We start from the raw sequence: 19,679 nt of genomic DNA on the forward strand, positions 1-19,679 counted from the left end.
TAGTTGGTTCTCTGTTTAACAATGCTCTATTTAATGACAATCCCTATTTAAAGACATTTTTTTCTCAGTCTCAGGCCCACATCGTAGAAAAATACCTATATAAGTAATATGTTTCTGGTTTTACGATTATTTTCTTAACTATTAAGGGGCAAAAACTGCTTTAAAAGAAACATTAAGAAGAAATGATTGACTGTTTTGCTTTGCCCCAATTCCAACGATGAGATAAATTTGCTGCCATAGTTTTAAGAAAATTAAAAAAAAAAAAGTTATGTTCAGTAGGGGGGGGGGGGGAGATGCCTCTTCCCAGGTCTATTTATCATACAAAATTTCAGCTAAATCAAATAATATCTTTAGCTGTCCATTTGACTTTGAAATTTAAGTAATTAGTCTGATTTTTCACCAAACTGGCAAAGTTGAAATGATTAAATATAATTACCTCTCATTTGAAACTTTGAATGTTTGAACTGAAACTCTTGAATATATAGTTAGTTCAATGACCTAGGCGATAAGGAAATTGCTTTTAAAGGTGCATTAAGCGCGCTAATCGCACACATGAGTCATTTCAAACCATTAAAGTTATTACTTTAAATATAAATGAAGATGCTGTTTCTACATATAAACAACTTGAAGGTAGAAAAACACTCTTATAAGGCAGGGATTTTCTTAACCATCGTAAATGAGAATAAAACTTCCAAATGTAACCTAGGATGATGACTCAGATAGATAAGCGTCAATTCTTATCAATACTGCCCTGGTATAGTACAGTAAAATTAGGCCAAAAAAATGGCCAAACCCAAACATCAAAAAAAAAAAAGTGAAACCTGTTGCAAATTACTTATTCAACTTCCAGCAAAAAGGGGTAAAAAGTCCCAGCACTTTGCGCGTCAGGTTTTGGGGGAAAGGGGGGGGGGGGCAAAATAATCCTCTTTTTAAATAAAAATAATTTCTATTACTGAAAAAAAAATACTCAAAACTGATAACTTACGACGTTTAAACGAAAAGCCGAAAGACTAAATTCCGTAAGTCAGTCAACAATGTTACATGCTTATACAAGCAGAGATAATACCACACAGTGGAAGATGCAGAATCAAATGTTAATGTGAAGAAATGAACATTGGAAATTTGTTTAAAATCTTCCCAAAAATTTATTGGTCCATAGAAACTAAAATAAACTAACAAAATAAGTTTATAAGAATAAACCCTGGCCATAAGCGGAGGTGGAGTTCACAACTCCCCAACACCTACCGGACCCAACACACAAGAGGCTGGCGAACACAAAAAAAGAGAGAGAGAACGATTGGAATCGTTCACTATTTATACTTGCCTCATTTGCATATGATTGGGTATCAAATGATGCCAACCTAAAACTGAAACTTTACACGTGCCGAACGAGTTGAGAAGTTAATCTAATTTGAATAAAGTAAATTTTATATTACATTAGGAATGAGAACGCGGTTAAATATCGTTTACCGATGTCTATCGTATCTCCCCTTCTCATTCAGTAATGTTATTAAACTTTAAATTTTATACAATTTTAGCAGATTCAAAAATAACCCAAAAAAAAAAAAAAAATCCACAAAAGGCCAGGCTTAATCTTTTACAAAAAATTTAACAATTCAACAGTAAACAAATATGGATCTACATCCAACAAAAATGCATCATCCATCAGCAGCTGCAGCTCAAAGCATTACTGCTCAAATCACTCGAAGTCCTTTCTCAAAAAAGTCCTTCTTGCCTATAGATGAATCAAAGTCCGAGGAACAAGTAGTAAGTTCAAGACGAACATTTCCACATCAAAAACTATCTTGTCAAACTGTAATTCACAAAAATACTCGAAACAGTATATTTGAAAAAAATGAGCACAATGATTTGACAATTTTTTTTTTTTCACTATGACAAAATCATTTAAAATGCAAAGTTTCCAAAAATAAACTCTTGTCATTGAATCAAATTCCTCCATCTCAAAGATTAAACCAATGAGAAATTTGAAAAAGAATTTCAGTTGTTACAAAAATATTTATACTTTAATACCCCACTATATTATACTAAACAATTTAATACAATAAGAATTAACGAAATATTTGTTCACAAAAACGATTCAGTTCAAAACGGGTCTGCGGCTTCGTAAAAATATCCAGGGGTGTTAGTTTTCCGGGGCTACCACGGATTTCCGGGTTTTCCGAAAAAGCATTCCGGGTTTCCCAAAATGCTGTTCCGTGATTTTATTTTTTGTGCATTTTCTCCTCCTTCCCTGCCTTGCGAGCGCCAAACAAGAGGCGAAGGGGAGACGAGACCATGATGTCTAGCCCGGTTTCTGTAGTCGGCAGTTCAACGAGAAGAGCTTTAAAGCCCCTCCCTTTTTCTTCCCCCGCAAGCGCATTATCGTTGGCGCAGCTTTGCATCCTCCTAGGAGGATATGTCTTGATGGTAGGGGAGAGGGAGGGTAAACATACGTAGACAGAACGGAATTTCGGAATCACTCCACTGATGAGGGTAGCGTTGTTCGTTGGAGTTTGATAATAGCCATTTTGTCTCTTGTGTTCTCGCTTCTACGACTATGAGTTCGCTTTTGTGTTAAGCTTGCGTCTTCTATTAAGAAAATGAAAATTCTTTCCGAAGCGGACGATATTGCAGAAATTGAAAAAGGACTTAAAAATAAATTCCGATGGGAATGGCTGTCGAAGCTGGATCAACGCAACGAGAAAATAAGTGTTTGGTGCAAAAAAATTAATGAAGCTGGCAAATGTTTTTGTATTTGCTGCAACACTTCGATTAAATACAGTAATGAAGGTTTTTAACGTCACCAAAGATAATATAAAATTGCGATTTTAGAAATATCCGCTTAAGAGCTTCAAAATCCTTCCTTCCCAAAAATAGCCTATAATGGATTTCAGTTCCGAAAAATTTTGGTTCGGAATATTTTCACGTTTCCCCTATTGTTTTCAAATCTAGCCAAAAACGGGTTTTTGAAAAAATAGTGCCGAGAAATTACCGGAGGATAGCCGCCAGATCCCCTACTGTCACCAAAGACTGCATAAGTTTGCGTTTCAAACTTATATTCGAAATCTTTCGATGGGAGACGATTGAATCTCCCTCCCTCTTGCAATATCAACAAAGATGATAGGACTCGACCGATGCATCGGCGCCGATGGTTCAAAATTTATCCATCGGCATCGGCGGCCGATGCTAATTTGCGGGAAACATCTGCCCATCGGCCTTAAAAAACATCAAAAAGGCGATGGAATTGGCCGATGTTTTTGAAAAAAAAAAAAAAACCTTTGCTGTTTTACTTTTTAATACAAAGTAAATGGAGTTGTTGTTTTCATATAAAATTATTTACTTAAATTTCAGTATGAATTTCGATTTTTAGTCATCCCTGGAAGAGTTTTTAATACTACATTCAGGTACCAAACAAGTTAATTATTGCGTTGTTTCTTGCAGCAGGATGTACGTATGTATCTGTCATAAGTCATAACTCAAAAATGATCATCTGAAGAAGGTTAAAGTTTCGTATGTGGGGTCTGCGGACGTTCCAGTTGTGCCCTTCCCTTTTTGTTTTCGATCGGGTGTTCTTAAAAGCCTGTTTACTCATTTTTTGTGGCTATTAATTACTTATTTCAATGCAAAACTAATATAGCGTCTCAGGCTGACGATCATTTGGTGATATATTGCCGAATTGGTGACTATGGAAACAAATATGAGATGGCGAAACCAATTTTTGTGTCGTTTTATTAGATTCCCGTTGAACCGACGGTAATTTTTAATCTTTCAATATTTGTAATATGAATCGCAGTTATACAGTCTTCTGTATCGCTTCGGCGGAGTTACAAGTTTGGGGCCCGTCGAAATGCATTTTGGGGATCACAGAAGTTGTAAATCATTTATCATTCGCATTTTTGTAACTCCTTCGGTGGCCCTATGGTTATGGTGCCTCTCGCGCAATTGCAACAATTGCTATATTTTAAATCCGCCATTGCAGGTCAAAACAAACTCTGGTGCAAGTTTTGAAAGGGTTTTCTGCTCAATGTTTATGATTATTTTAAACTCTATTTTTTATGACTATTTTTTGAATTTCCGAGAACACTTGCGTGTCCCTCCTTCCACTCCCTCAATTTCTGAAATTAAACTCTAGTTGTACTTCTGAGTTGTTTAAAACTAACATCATTCATAAAATTGGAGATTTTTTTTAAAAACTTTATCTATTGTTTAGAAAGAATTTAGGGCATTAATGTAAGAAATTGATTAAAGACGTTTTGAATGGTGATATAATTCGGAAATCAAAGGGACTTTTGAATTTTTTTTTCGGAAGTGCTGAAGTAGATTCAGAAACTCTTCCGAGGCGTTGGTCGTAGCTGTTCTGTACTTAAAAAATGAGGCAGAGGTTGGGGCCGAAGTGTGATTTACTCCAAAATCAGAGGGTGACCCCCCTAACCCTACCTCGTCATTTCAAGCATTTCTTAAATATTTAGCGATTATTTATTTTGGTCAAGAAATGTCATTTTGCGTATTTCTCATACTTGTTTCACCTATATTTCGTAAATTGTCATCTTTTTTGCATCATTAATAGCGATTGATTTTTTTTCTGTTGTAAGTAACTATTTTTATGTATTTATATAAAATCAATGAATAAGTTATTTTCGTTTTTTATAGAAAAGTTTCAAGGATTTTCTATTATGCAATTTTTCAAATTTCGGAAAATTATTGTTAAATTGAAAAATTTAATTTGAACTTGTTTGTAAAGCTTCATAAAAGATTAAACAATCAAATTGTTCAATACTATGTGTGCAAACATCAGATCAAGTAGTATATGTATTCAGTTATTAACTTGGTGTAAATATTAAGTTTGTTTATTGTACCTGCGTTTTAAGAGCCTTGCTCTTTTCATGGCGATTTTTTTTTCCAGCAAAATGTATGTCACTGTTATAGCTTTTATGAAAAATGCAAACTTTTCTATTCATAAATTTTAAATAAGTATAAAAATATTCCTATTTTGATTTAATATTGTAATTTATCTGTTACCTTTTTTGTTTAATTTGATGACTAAGAAATGTCTACGTGCAATCTTTCCACTTTAATTGCGTAATTTGTTGACGGTTTCATGGTTCTATTCTTAATTTTTTTTGAATGATTAAACAACGTAATTTAATTTTTTTAAACTATGTTTAGTGTACCTAAATCCATACATTATTACAACATTACTGAAATCTTAGTTATATACTCAATTTTTAAAAAAAACAAAACAAATCAATTAGTTATTAAACAGTCTCTTTGTTTTTCCTCCTTCTTTTTTTGGCTATTGTGCTTTCTCTTTCATCATTCAGCAGTCAAAAAAGGAGAAGCATAACTACACCCTATACAGATTGTACGTAGTACGATGCAAAAGTTCGGGGACAAGCTGTATAAAATCTTACCCAGAATAGTTCACATTACCGAAGCACATCCACCTTCAAAAGGTCGCCTTGATTGACTATGTACTTCTGCCAGTGTTCATATAACTTTTGGAAACACTCATGGAAGCCATTTTTCGCTACCTTCTATGATGCTGCTTCATCTTCTCCTGACGGAAAAAAGCGGCGTCTATGCAAATGTTTTTTTGCTGGGAACAGGTAAAAGTCACACGGAGCTAAGTCCGACGAAAAGTTATGTTATTAGTTTGTCATATCAGAGTATTGACCAATCGAACCGTGCATCCTCAACATGAAAGTCGCCTTCTTCCCCAAGATGAAGTTAAAGCAGCAGCGCAAGAGGCCTTACAGGAATTTGCGAAAAATGTCTTCCAGGAGTGCTTCTAAAAGCTATACGAACATACGAGAAGTGCATAATCATTCAAGGTGACTATTTTGTAGATAGATATATGCTTCAGTAATGTGAACTATTCAGGGTAAGGTTTTATACAACTTGACCTCGAACTTTTAGATCATACTACGTAGGTATGAGTTTTCAATTTACTATTTCATAACGTTTTTGAGTGATGCAAGTTTACGCGCATGAAGACATCACAAGAGAATTTGCAATAATTAACTGAGGAGGCGTTCAAAATGTATATTTGGTTATCTATATGTTCCTAGGTACATATGTATGTACAGATGTGCCGAAAAAACTTGTGAAGTATAAATTTGGTGATAGTAAAACAGAAATTTAGGTCGAAATCTGATTTTTTTTTTTGTGATTACAATTCTTTATTCGTAGAAAGGAAGTAAAGTGAAATGAATCAATGATCCTTTAAATCCCTGACAATCTTATCAATTTATTTCTGTTTGATTTTTTTTTTCCATCGGCCATCGGCAATCGGCCATTTGGAGGAAAACAATCGGCCATCTTTGAACAACCGACCAACAATCGGCATGGGCCCATCGGCCAAAAAATGCCATCGGTCGAGCCCTAAAAGATAACCCAAAATGGCAGGTTTAAAATTTCAGTTTCGGAGATTTTTTCGGGAAGAACGCTGATCCTTCCTAAGCTACGGTCTTAAAAAATAGCTTCAAATTGATTTCAATTTTGAAAGAATTTTAGGAAAGAACTGCAGCATTACTTTCACCTAAAATCTCGAAAAAGTTCTTAAAATTGCGATATTTGACGTCAATTTCGAAAAATTTTCCATGCACCTTGAATATGCTTGACTTTTTTGTCCTTGCAACCAAACACAACTAAAGAAAAACTAAAAATATTTTTCATATGCTAATTTCAATAATTTTCTTAGAGCTATCCTCCTCCCCTGAACCCCTGACACCTCCCCCGACGCTTCCCCTTCCTCCGTCCCTTCTCTGATGTCACCGAAGAAAGATTATAAAATGCGTTTTTACGACTAGTAAATTTCGGTATCTATTACTTTCTTCAAAGATATAAATTGTACCTAAGGATTTTCTTACTATAAAAAATTTCTTCCTTTTTATAAGATCATTCTTCTGTCCCCCCCCCCCTTTTTTAAATTCGAACTTGGAATAGAAATTTAAAGAAAGATTTACATAGACGTTAAAGATTAGTCAAAATATGCAAATTACTCTTGAGGGGCAGCACATTAGGTCTTTGCACACAGGCGGCCGACACCCTAGGATCGGCCCTGTTTACAGGTTAGTTTGAAACAATTTAAAATACAGTTAAGCCTTTTACGAATCTCTCCAAGAACCAAAAAAAATGGCTTTTGCCAACAAACCTGCATGCAATATTTTTCGAACAAATTTATGGTATTGCCTTGAAAAAAAATTTTTTTGCCTTGAAAAGTGCTTGAATTTTTTTTCTCCCTAAAGGGTATGTGAACCCCATGACCAAATACTACTAAATCAAATATATATTTTCCTGGGTGCCCTTGAAAGTCATGGGAAATCGTGGATTTCAACTATGATCGAATTTGGTGTTGAAAAGTCAGGATTTTCAGAAAAAAAAAATGCTCAAAAAGTATCATATCAGATTTTTTCTAAGAAAAAAAAATTTATACATTTAAATTTTAACTTACAAATCGTCAAGTAATTTTAATTTTTACCTAAAAACTTTTTTTCCGGAAAAGAAAAGGAAATTCATAATTTCTTTTTCACAAAAATAAAGAAAATTCAGAAATATTTTGCTTTTTCACAAAATGGAGAATCAAAAAATAAAACCTGGATTGACCCCTGATATTACTGTGTGACATATGACTTTGATTTCAGCATAGCACACGGAAAGATAATGTGCATGTTTTAACAACTTATAAAACTTTTAAGTTCGGCTTTTACTGCATTGTCAAGTGATAACATAATTAGAACAGAACTTTTATTCACGAATTTCATTCTGGAGCACAGCTTTCCTATCGCAATATTGGATCATGCAAAACTTTAATTAAAAATATGTTCCCGGGCTTGTAGGTTGGTAGCAAAGAAAGTACCTTTGTGCTCGGACGGAAACAACTGCTATCATAAACTGCTTAGCAGGGAACACTGCTCAAGAGCTGTCACAAGATTTACAGCATAGTAAATAAGTATTTGAATTCTTTTCTTGAATGAGAGTGGGAACCCTTTAATAGTCATGTACAAAATGCAATGCAAAAATTTAATTGCGCAAAATGCTCTAACTTCAATGTAACATGTGTTTTGCTTGTGAAAATATGTTTTAAAATTCCATACTCGATTATGTGAAGGTTCTTAATTTGGATTCAAATTAACTGATTTTATAATAAAGGCATTTGAAAGTAGAAGGCATTTGTAGTAGTCTTTTTGTTGAAATTTAATTCATTGCACATTTTAAGTATTGTTACTGTTGCTGCTGTTTTCAAAAAAAACCATTCATTTATGTTTTTTTTTAAAATTATTTTGAACTTATTGTGTATTTTTTAGAAATATTTATGTTTTTGTATTGCACTTATGTCAGGTAGGAGTTTTATTACATGTTTTTAATTTAATAGTAATGTTGCATTTTGAAAAAAAAAAGTCATACTGGCTAGCCTTGTTATAAAAATTCCTGTATATCCTTTTTTTTTCAAAACGTTCCTATATTGTTTCGAAAAATTCCTATATTGTTTTTAGAAAACTCCTATATTTTCCATCGAATTCCTATATTTTTTTCAGAAAATTCTTATATGTTCCTATATTTTTGTTGGCAAATGTCACTTCTATCCCTGCAATAGCCTAGATCATTCAACTAACTATATATTAAGTACTTACATAATAAGAGTTTCATTTCAAACAGAGTTTCATTTTCGCCAGTTTGATGAAAAATCACAGGCTAATTAAAGATATTATTTTGATTTAGCTGAAATTTTGTATGGTAAATAGGCTTGGTAAGAGGCAACTTTTCCCCCCCCCCCCCGCACATAGGCTTTATATATTTCTTAATTACGTTTTTTTCACTCCGCCCTAAATTCAGAATATCACAAAAAACTTATGGTGGTGACGTTAAAAAGTAAAAAGTGCTGTTCAAAATGCGAAAAGAAGACAAAAGTTCGTTGACTGTTAGATTGGATATTTTGGAAGTTATTACACCCTCCAAATTATTTCTTGAGCTTACAAATCTGGCTTTTCATTTTTAATTAACTTAAGTCAGGTCAAAAAAATCCATTTTTTTTAATGTCATAAAATGTTGGTGAAACTATTCAAGAATATGTTGCCAAAGTTTCAATGAAAAATGCCAATGAGTTCCAGTGCTTTGTGCACTTAAGTGACTGCTGCGATTCAAAAACATTCATAGCAGTTTTTTTTTTTTTGCAAATGTGTTTCTCCCCAAAACTACTTTTTATCAACTGGTGGGCATTCTAGCTCAAAAAGTTATTGACCAATTCTTATGAGAATTAGTGTGAATGTCCTTCATTCAATTACAGTGTATATGATGGTATCATTATAAAAAATATATTTTCAATTTGAAAAAGGTGAAAGCAAATGGTAGAAAGGAATGACATTATAATCAAATGCCTCAAAAAAACGTGCACTTTTGAACTTTTTTTTAAAATTATAATTAGGTTCATATTCTTAGGGAATATGTTGTTAATGAGAATAAAGAGAAATGTAATTAATTATGGATAAAAATTGATTTCAGTAATGCCCATCAGCATTAAGCTCTGATGGCGATACTCCATGAACAGTAGCTTCTAACTCCACTATTTTGGGCCGAAATGACTTGAAAAATTTACAAAGTGTTCTTCAAAACATGAATAAAATATTTTCCAATTTTGAAGAAATCCTGATTATTTCTTCTCTGTTAAAAAATTAATGAAAAACGCTAAAATTTTGGCTTTCTAAACTGATTTTGCCCCTTTAATTCACAAAGAAGTTGTGGCAGATCTTGAAATCTTTCTCAGTATCAATACCTTACAGAAAACTATAATTCAGAAAAAGTTAAACAATTTTAATGACTAATGTACAACATGACAGCGATGCATTTGAAATTTCGTATATGTTTTAGATTTTATTCCAACCCTTTTAGTTTATGCCAAAGAAATAAGTACTGACAGTCTGATAAAGCTTCATACTGGCTTGACCATTAATTAAAGAGTTTGATTACAGGAAAATCTGAAAAAAAATTGAGCTTGTCGTAATAAAAATATTACCAAGCTGCCAACTCGAACTGACTCATTCGAGGAACTCCCAAATTTTAGTGCCTTCTCCCAAACTCCTTAATAAAGTAAATGTCTCCTGAAATTTCATCAAAACAAAATTCCCCAAAACAGAGTTTTTCATTGGTTGGAATTTGGAGAAAAAATCCCTATGGTAAAATCATTGCAATCCAGAAAAGAAACCTTTTTGTACACAAATGTGGAAATTGTATATTTCCAGTTATTTTTTTAAAACTTGTTTGTTTCATTTTCCTTCTTTTCAAAACTTTTGTTTTTCAAAAAAAAATGTGGTAAATTATTCCTGATTTTTCTTTAAAGGCTAATTAGGTTGTTTTAATGAGATAATTAAAGAAAGTTTTTTATTCTACTTTGTTTTTATTCAGTTGAAGTTGAAACTAAATCATTGTGTTTTCTTTCATCTTATTTTCTTTTAATTTACTTGTGTTTTAGAGCTCGTTCAATTTATGAGAGAGCTTTGGATGTAGATCACAGGAATGTTACCTTATGGTTAAAGTATGCTGAAATGGAAATGAAGTAAGTCATGTGTTTCATTATAATGAATAGCTTATTTATTATACAGTGTTGCTTTTACTTGTATAGTAGAGATGAGACGGGCTCAGCCCTAGCCCGGGCCCGAAGCGGGCTCGGTCTCTAGAACCAAAAATAAGTTTCGGGCTCCGGCAGCCTCGGGTTCAAGCAACAAAGGTATTCAATCGTCCATCTCCAAACAAATTCAAAGCAAATAAACATTTTCCTACTGTGAGAAAATGAAAGGAACATTTAAATCAGTTCAATCAATGTGAAAATTTAACCAAAAAATTAATTAATGCTTATTTATACTGTTTATTTGCGATTACTATTGCAATATGTCTTACAGTAATGCATTTGAAGTGGAGCATTTTTTGAAAAAATTTAAAAAACTTCCGTCAATGAAGAACATTTGACATAACATTTTTCATTAATAAGGAGATCATGTCAGACTTTTCCTCTGCACACACCCTACCACTTAGCCATAGGCCTTAGGCTTACCGTCCCGGGGGGTCCGCGTAGCGGTCGATAGTCGTCAAGTGCTACGGACGGGCTTGGTACTTATTGCACTGGGGGAGGTCCCCTTGCTGGGCGTCGGCCCAGCTGGGAGTTTACCCCTTTATGTGTGAACCTTGCTCACTATAAGATACGGTATATCTCCCCGTACCTCGTTGACTGTAGAAGGCTCGGTTTTTGATACAATAAAGTTTCCTTCGTTCTCAGGCAGGCTCGGAGTTTGGTCTGAGGACAATATCATCCGGGCTCGGGTAGGCTCGGTTACAAATTTTCGGGCATCGTGCGGGCCCGGGCTCTCAAAAATGAGCCCGAACTCATCTCTATTGTATAGTACAGTGAAATGAGGCCAAAAAATGGCCAAACCCAAACATCCAAAAAAAAAAGTTTAAACCTGTTGCAAATTACTTCTTACCCTACCAGCAAGAAGGGGAAAAAGTCCCAGCGTTTTTGCGCGTCGGGTTTGGGGGGGGGGGGGAAGGGGGGGGTGAAATAATCCTCTTTTTTTTAAAAATAATCTCTATTACTTAAAAAAAAAAATGACTCAAATCGAGGAACCACACTATAATAGTAAAATAATAAACTATGATAGACAAAATTACTAATTAACAGGGGTGCATAGGGTTGGGGGGGGAGGGTCCATGGTGCAGATTGCGTTATTGGAATTTTTAAGGCAGTTTTTTCAAGGGGTATTTCTTTTTTGAGGGCATAGGCGGATTTACGGGGGGTGCCAGGGGGTGCGCCGCACCCCCAACAATTTTGGTTGGATTTTCAAAGAAAATTTAAATGAAATGTATTTTATCAGGAGAAAATATATATTTCTCCTCAGGAATTTTGTAAAGCAACTTATATTTTTCTACAGCTAAATGCAAGTTAATTTACTTGAAAGCAAACCCAAAAATACAATAATAGGCAGCTCTTTGTGAGACCCAATCACCACACATCGCCAGTGCGAGAGAAATTGTGCTACACGAATTAAAAAGAAGTATTTCTTCATTAAAAAAAGAAAGATCATAAATAATTACATAAATCAAATAAAAACATCCCTTTAATTATTTTTCATTACTGCATCATATGATAATTTTATACTCTGCAATTTGGTATTTATTGGTATAACATTACTGTTTTCTTTTTCGTTGAAACAACCATGGCTAATAAAGTCAAAAAATATGGCTATTGTGATGTACTTCCTCAAAAACGATATAAAGTCCTTACACATCATTCCAGTAAACAGTACAATAGAATCACTCTGAAATCAACTAAAAACCAACATTTCCACTGTAAAATTTCTAAATTTTCTGCAGGGGGCGGGGGGCAGTGCTATCACTGACTTCCGCTACTAAAATTAGTTGCTTTTGTTACCTTTAATACGAATAATAGTCCCCAAAGTGGTTACCAGATACAGAAAATAATATTTAAAATAGTCTCATTAAAAAAAAAAACGCATTTATGTCATTTTAATGCCATGAAGTGGGTCAGACCTACGTGGGGTAAGTTTTCTCCAAAAAACCTTTAAAAAGGAAAACTTCAAACTATATTTTCCAAATTTTAGCCCAACCCTGAATAAACACTAGAGAAACCAGCCCTGACACATTCTAGTATATTTTTCTCACTATCTGACTGTGAATATTAAAGACAACAGTAAAAGACTGACTGTATAAAAAGAACTCGAAGCGTCACATTCATATTTCCGAACGAAAGAAAATTAGCTCTCGTTTAAAAAAAAAAAGAATGTATAGTACGAATAAAAGAAATTAAGAACTAAAAAACAGTAAAAAAAGAAAAAAAAGTAGTTGAGAAACAGAAATCGCGATTGCAAAAACTAATCCTTTACAAAACTCGCACTCACAAAAACGATACCGTTACGAAAATTGCGATCTTTTACGATCGCTATGAAACTTTACAAAACTTTTCTTATAAATATATTTTTATAGTTATAAATTTCACTTTTTCTGGTCGTGATTGTTTTATTACATTTCATTTTCCCACTTTTTAAAACGATTGTTTTCAAAAATTAAAAGCGGCAAAACTTTTCCTTTTTTTTCTGTGGTAACTAGGGGGTAGCTTAAAAGCGATGTTTTATTATTTTTTTTACAAATTTTTTCTCGTAGGAGAAAAAAAAACCCCTAACTTTTTTACGAATTTTAGTTACACTTACTGAAATAGTCGCTGTTTTTTACAACTGATTGCAAAATACTCGCTTTTGTCATCAAAATAGTCGCCTTTGCCGCCAAAATAGCAGCTTTTGTCGCCATTTGCAGTGCTGTATCCCCCATCCCCTGTATTGCAATGGCGTAGCTAGTTTCTCTCGCCCGGGACGATTCCTCTATTTGCCACCTTTTCATTGAGACATATCTAATACATTAAAGCATTGAAAATAATTATCGCTCAAAATATAAAACTTCATTTAAGGTAGCAAAGGGCAACTGATATAATCCGTATTCTTCCTACAAAAATAAAGGGGGCGGAGTCAGGCGCCTATCTCAGAGAAATACTCTGAATTTACATCAAAAATTACATTTAAAAGTAACTTTTGGAGGAATGGGGTTCTCTACCGAATCTTTATCAAAACTGAAGTCAGTTTAAGCCTTTGGGGACGATGGAGATTCAGCTTTTATTCCGTAACAAAGTTCCAATAATTCAGCACTGGCAAAGAAACAACTTTTACAGAAATATACTTGATATTTATATACATTAACAGATGTTATATTTCAGAAATATATTAATGTTACATATTTGAATATTTTCTGAAATTTAAGTTTTAAAAATACAATTTAAGTGTTGAAATACAATTTAAGGACATTAAGTGAATGAGGAAGGTTCAAGGGCTCAATACGGAAATATTTCAACTTTGAACACTGATGTGACCGTTCAGTCATACCAAAATCTTACATTTCAAAGGAGTTTTTTTTTCTTTGCCTCCAGTATTAGATTTAAAGTATGATTCCCTTATTTGATTTTTTTTCACACCAAAAGTGCTGAATCGCCGCCCCGAAAAATACGCCGCCCCGGGCGGACCACCCTCTCCACCCCTCCCTAGCTACGCCACTGCTATATTGTTGCACCCCCAGAATTCACAGTCTAAATCCGCCTATGTTTGAGGGCATTTATTCTGGATGGGCACTCGATAACACTTGAGGGGAGCACCATCGTTTTGGGGGTTGGGGGGTATCCTATAATTTGCATTCTAAAATCAATGATTCCAGTGAAGTTCATGAAAAAATTTCACTGATTTTAAACTTTTCTGAAGTACAAAATACCACACAATGATGTAGTAATGTTAGAAGGCTCATCCTAAAATGATCTAATCGAGCTCAGTCAAGCGCGGATTCAGGGGAGGGTCAAAGGTTCAGCTGACCCCCCTGTGATTAGAAACATTTTCTTTATTATTATTATTTTATTTTTCCTTTACTTATTATTATTGTTGGACGTCAATTTTTATTCCTGGAAAATTTAGTGTAGGTAACCAATGTCAATTCCTTTTTACTTAGTCCTGTTAGAGTTGTCTTTTGAAGTCTAATAAATGCAAATTCTATTACATGTAATGTAACTTTGAAAAAGATATGGGTTCTAATCCTCGGGGGTGAGTCTAGGCCTAGTAGGCACAATTAGGGCGCGTTTAAAATGAAAACTTTGAAACGTATGTCTGCAATGCTGTACTTCTAACTTTGTTGCATAAAATTTTAATGCAACAATGCTGTGCCTTTCTTGTTTTCATTGAAACGAAAATTTTCTCGACACATTAGACATTAAAAATGTGTTATTTTCATTTATTCGAACAATTTTATAATTTTTCACGATAACAATTTTCATTAGAAAACATGTATAGGGTTTGCATATTATTTTGAAAAAGGTTCTAGTTATACTTTGTTTTTCTTTCACTTTACTGGCCACTGAAACTTGACAAAAATTTCTGAATCTGTCCCTGAGCTCAGTAACCAATTTAGTTGTCACTAGAATTATTTAACTGTTTAGAGTGCTGGAGTGATGTCTAAAACTAAATCCCTGTACAGCCCAAAAATAAGTCCTAATTGACTGATTTTCCCCTTCTCCCTGAATTAATTTACTTCAGCTTTTCCAGAATCTTTTGCCATCACCGTAAAGGTAGATAAACTGAAATCGCCAATAGTGAGACAGCAATGCTGCATCCTCTAAGTCGGTGGGAGTTCTTGTTTGCAAACACCAAGCTGCCTCTCTTTTACGCAGCCGGTATGTGAATTATGCTAAATATGCACACAAATACTTGCAACACTGTCTGAATCTTTTGGGTGCATTATGAACCAAAGATCCAAAGCAGTGACAAATTTTGGTGGTCCAGAACCTGTAGTGATTCTGTTAAACTGTGAGCTTTTAAAAGTGCTCAGCTTATTAACTTTTAGTGGAAGCTCAACCAGGATGTGTGATAGTTCTTGAAAAAACATATTTATCTTGTGCAACATCAATAAGAGCCTAAGTTAAAAGTAACTTGTTTATTATGGCTATGATATATACAATGACATGTTAAACGAAATATTGAGAATACGCTCTTTACAATATTAAGTAGCTCATTATTCTTTAAATGACTTCTGAAGCCAACATTCTAAGTCAAAGTATGAAACGTCAAATATATTGAGCCATGATATTCATGTCAAAAGCAGTAGGCCGAAGCTATCGGCAGAAACGGACAGACTCAACCGAGCTGCCGAAAGAAAACAACAACCAAGTCTGACTTGGGTTGAAATTGAAAGGGAAGAGAATGAGGCAAAGTGCCGAGAGCTTAAATGCTACTGGCAATTTGCATATTTTGCTGATGCGATCTTGTTGCAAGAAGGAAAGAACGAATGAGAAAAAAAACTAATGCAAATTAAGGCTGCCAACACTTTTGGAAAATAATTTACTTCCTTTCGTAGCAGATTCAACGATAGAACAATTATTGATGAGAGCATCGAGTATTACAATGCTAAATATTTCGAGCTTTTTGTCTCCCAGTTTGGAGATCACAATCCGTTTCTAAAGCCGTCAGAAGCTTCTTCCCTCTCTGCAGGTATTGACTAAAGTTAGTAGTGGTATTGTTTGCTGATATTGGTCGATCGTTGATAATAAGGTGAGTTGTGATGAGGCCTGTAACGTTGGAGCAGTAACATCAAAGGATATTGAAGGCAAAAAATTTAGTGGAATTTCTATGTAAAGGAAATATGCAGTTGAGTCTCTAGCTGCTGTTACAAAAGTAGTGGCTATCTGTAAAGATGTGTAAACTCAAACCATCTTTTACACCGAATGGTATGTACAATAAGGATGGAATAACAAGTTGCTAAAAACTTCCAGTATGAGTTATGCGCTGATCCTCCATCAGTATTTGAAGAATTTGGTTTCATAAGGAAAGAAATCCTGTATATCGTTTAAGTGTTATTACCTGAAGCAAAAGATCCATCCACCATCACAAAACAAACAGCTGGTGTCATAAATGTTATAGATGGAAGATACCTTCTCGGTAATTTTCTTTTTTCGGTAATGATCTTCAAGCTTCAAGGAAATATGCCAGCAATGCAGTGTATATGTCACTTGTAAGTATGGGAAAGCTAGTGTCATTTTTGATGGATACAAAGAAGAAGAAAGCACCTCAGAAATATCATCTGCATCCTACTACAACAGCTCTAAAAGACTTTCTGCACCTCATATCTTGTGCTTCCTCTGAGGAGTTCATTGGATATAGTGAATGTTTGAAAAATCTGAAAGTGGACTGAAGTATTCAACTATATGCACAAACTGTGTTAAACATAGCTACAGCAATAACGGTTTTGCCAAGGATCTAAATACCGAAAAAGAGTTTGAAGACTTTTTGTTGCATACTTACAATCTAAGAACTTGCAGCGTTTTCAAGAGATAATTTTAGGAAAGCTGGTTCTTTAATATATCTTTTCCTGTGATGTTTTGATTAGCGTGCAGGCTGTCTGGCGGCCGGTAAACGCTGCATTTATTAGTGTGCATTACGTCTTTAGAGATGAAAATATGGATTTTAAAGTCATTTTAGTAAATCTTTTCCTTTTCACTAAATTCTAAACACTTTTAGAAACACGAATTTAATATTTCCAGACATTTTTGTTGTTGCCATTATTGTGCCAGATGCACTTTTGTACAAAGAAAAAAAAATGAAACTATTTTAGTCCGGCCGTCATTTTAATATTATTTTACTTATATATGAATGAGTACAAAATTAATTTGACAGAATTAATTCGGTTGCTTTCTCGACAGAGAGACATATAAGCTGAGACCAAACGAAGGGGGGTAGTCCTAGCGTGGTGCCCAAGTTTTGGGTGAAATTAGTCACTTCATTTTAAAATTCAGAATAATTCTTGAATTCACGCACATGTAGCCTTTTTTTTGTCAAAACTTATGTAAAGAGTTAAGCATTTTTTTTGTTTTACGAGAGTGTCGCACAGAGTAAAATACCGATATTTTATCTGCAAGGTGTGACGTAATTAAAAAACTGTGCACATTAATTTAACTTGTTGATCTCTTACTGAGTGAGGAAGATAGTTGAATCGATTATTTCAGAAAAAGCATAATCCATCCAATGAAACTTTTCAGGATTTAATAAAAAGTGCATTCATAAATGAACTAAATTCTGCAAGAATTTTTTTTTTTTTGCCCTCAAGACTGCGATTTGGTTTTTTCTTTTATTTTTGCGTTCTTGAATCAATACCTTTTTTTTTATTCCTCGAACCTATCTATATTTTTTAATCTTCGAACCTATGTACCTTTTCTTCTTTTTGCGCCTTCAAAACTATGAGGGAAGGAGGGGAGGGAATTGGGGTATTAGCTTATTCGTGGGGGGTGGGTGCTGTAGCTGTGGGAGGAGGTTTGTCACTTGAAAGGTATGGAGGGGGGTTTTGGGGGTACTGCATTGTTTTACGAGGAGAGGGGGGTGCTGTAGCATTGGTGGGTTGTCATCCCTCTTGGGGGGGGGGGGGGTAAATACCTTTAATGCTTTATAATTTATTATGGCATAATGTTCCCACTTGAAATGCACTTTCAAATTCCAAAAAAATACACAAAATAGCAATTTTTAGATGGCCCCCCCCCCCATTCCAAAACCCGACGCACAATAGGGTATGACTTTTTATCTGTTTTTATTGGAAGGGTAATAAACAATTTGCAACTGGTTTCAACTTTTTTTTGGATGATTGGATCTGAACCCTATTTTTACTGTACTAGCAGGCTGGTTGAGCCAGAGCCTATGATATCGGTCTTTTAGGGTGAGAAACTTAATTTTTTCAACTGTAGGTACCAACATGAAAAAGGTGGAAAGCATTTCATCTGAATTTTTTTTTTTTACTTTCATCAAAGATTTTTATATTTTCTGGGTCATTCTACAAAAAATGCGCTTTTTTAAGTCCAGGGTGGTTAGTTTCAAAAATATTTATTTTTAAACACTTTATGAGATTTTGAAAAGTATAACAAATTTTGAAAATGATCAATATAAAATAATATTGTTAATTTTTGAAAATTTTTTTTTTACTGGAGGGATACATGTATGCCTCCGTTACATGTCCCAACACATTTTCTCCCATGTACTTTTTCGTTTATTTATTCAATACAAAAAAATATAACAGATTTAATAGTCAAATTTGAATTACTTGATGTTTTTTTTAATAGTTTAAAAGAATTATGTTACAAAATAAAAAAAATTTATAGCATTCATAATCTTTTGAATCACTGTCACAGTATTTTTTGTATCCTCCCTTTCAGTGATCGCAGCCGTCCTATAATTCCTATATTTCCTATATTTTTGAAATATTGAAAAAAAATTTCCTATATTTGTCCTATAATTTTGAAAATTGCTGTTTGTCCTATATTTTCTGTTTTCTCATCAAACGTAGAAATAAAAAAAAATCTAAATTTGTCCGAATTTTTTTTTTTAAGGACGGGAATCGATGAGAAATGGTTTGAACACAAGAAGGAACCACGTGTCTGAAATGCGCTTAATTCTCCTCTCCGTTTGCTGCCCAATGAATAGGGTTACTAGATGGCTGATACAGTCCAATCTAAACGGGGAACAGTGTAACCCAGAAATCTCGCCAGCTGTTCCCCTCGTTAGGTTTAGTTACTGCTTTTAGCATTAGAATCTACGAGGAGTCATGCGATCTTTAAAAATATCTAATTGGCCCTGAATTATCAAATGACCGGTTTTTAACCGAATATATGCATCATTAAACAAAATCATTCGTTACTTTTATTTAATATGAGAATTAAAACTTGGCTATTTCTCGGCAACCTTTCGCCAAGACAACACTCCCTCCAGCCGAAACCGTCGAGCGCAGCAACGGCACCGACAAAAGAGCGATAATCATAAAAATCTGAGCTCGGACTGTACCCCACTCTCTCGCCAAGCGTATTAAAGTTTCTCTGTCGTTGCCCTAGCAACCGTTCGGAGCGGAGAAGTACGATTTTTCTGCGCTATCGAAAAATTGGCAAGTGGCCAAACAGTGGAGAGGAAGGAGCAGTACGTTCGCTTCTTGCTATTTGGCGTACTGAATGATTTAGGCTTAGAGGGGTCGCGTGTTGCCGTGATTATCGTTTAGCGTGTGTGATTGATATTATTAAAAGATGCCTCGACAAACAAAGTTTCAGGAAGATTGGC

At 34.3% G+C, this 19,679-nt stretch overlaps 1 protein-coding gene across 1 annotated transcript in view; it reads left to right on the forward strand.

Moving 5' to 3' along the window:
* Positions 1–19,679, forward strand: part of LOC129229803 (crooked neck-like protein 1) — a 146,285-nt gene that overhangs the window by 36,327 nt on the left and 90,279 nt on the right. The window contains exon 6 of the mRNA XM_054864180.1: positions 10,469–10,552. Coding sequence (XP_054720155.1) covers positions 10,469–10,552 — 84 coding nt within the window. The remainder of the gene's footprint in view (positions 1–10,468; positions 10,553–19,679) is intronic.

This window comes from Uloborus diversus, chromosome 9 (genome assembly GCF_026930045.1).
Source record: "Uloborus diversus isolate 005 chromosome 9, Udiv.v.3.1, whole genome shotgun sequence".
Lineage (NCBI taxonomy): Eukaryota > Metazoa > Arthropoda > Arachnida > Araneae > Uloboridae > Uloborus > Uloborus diversus.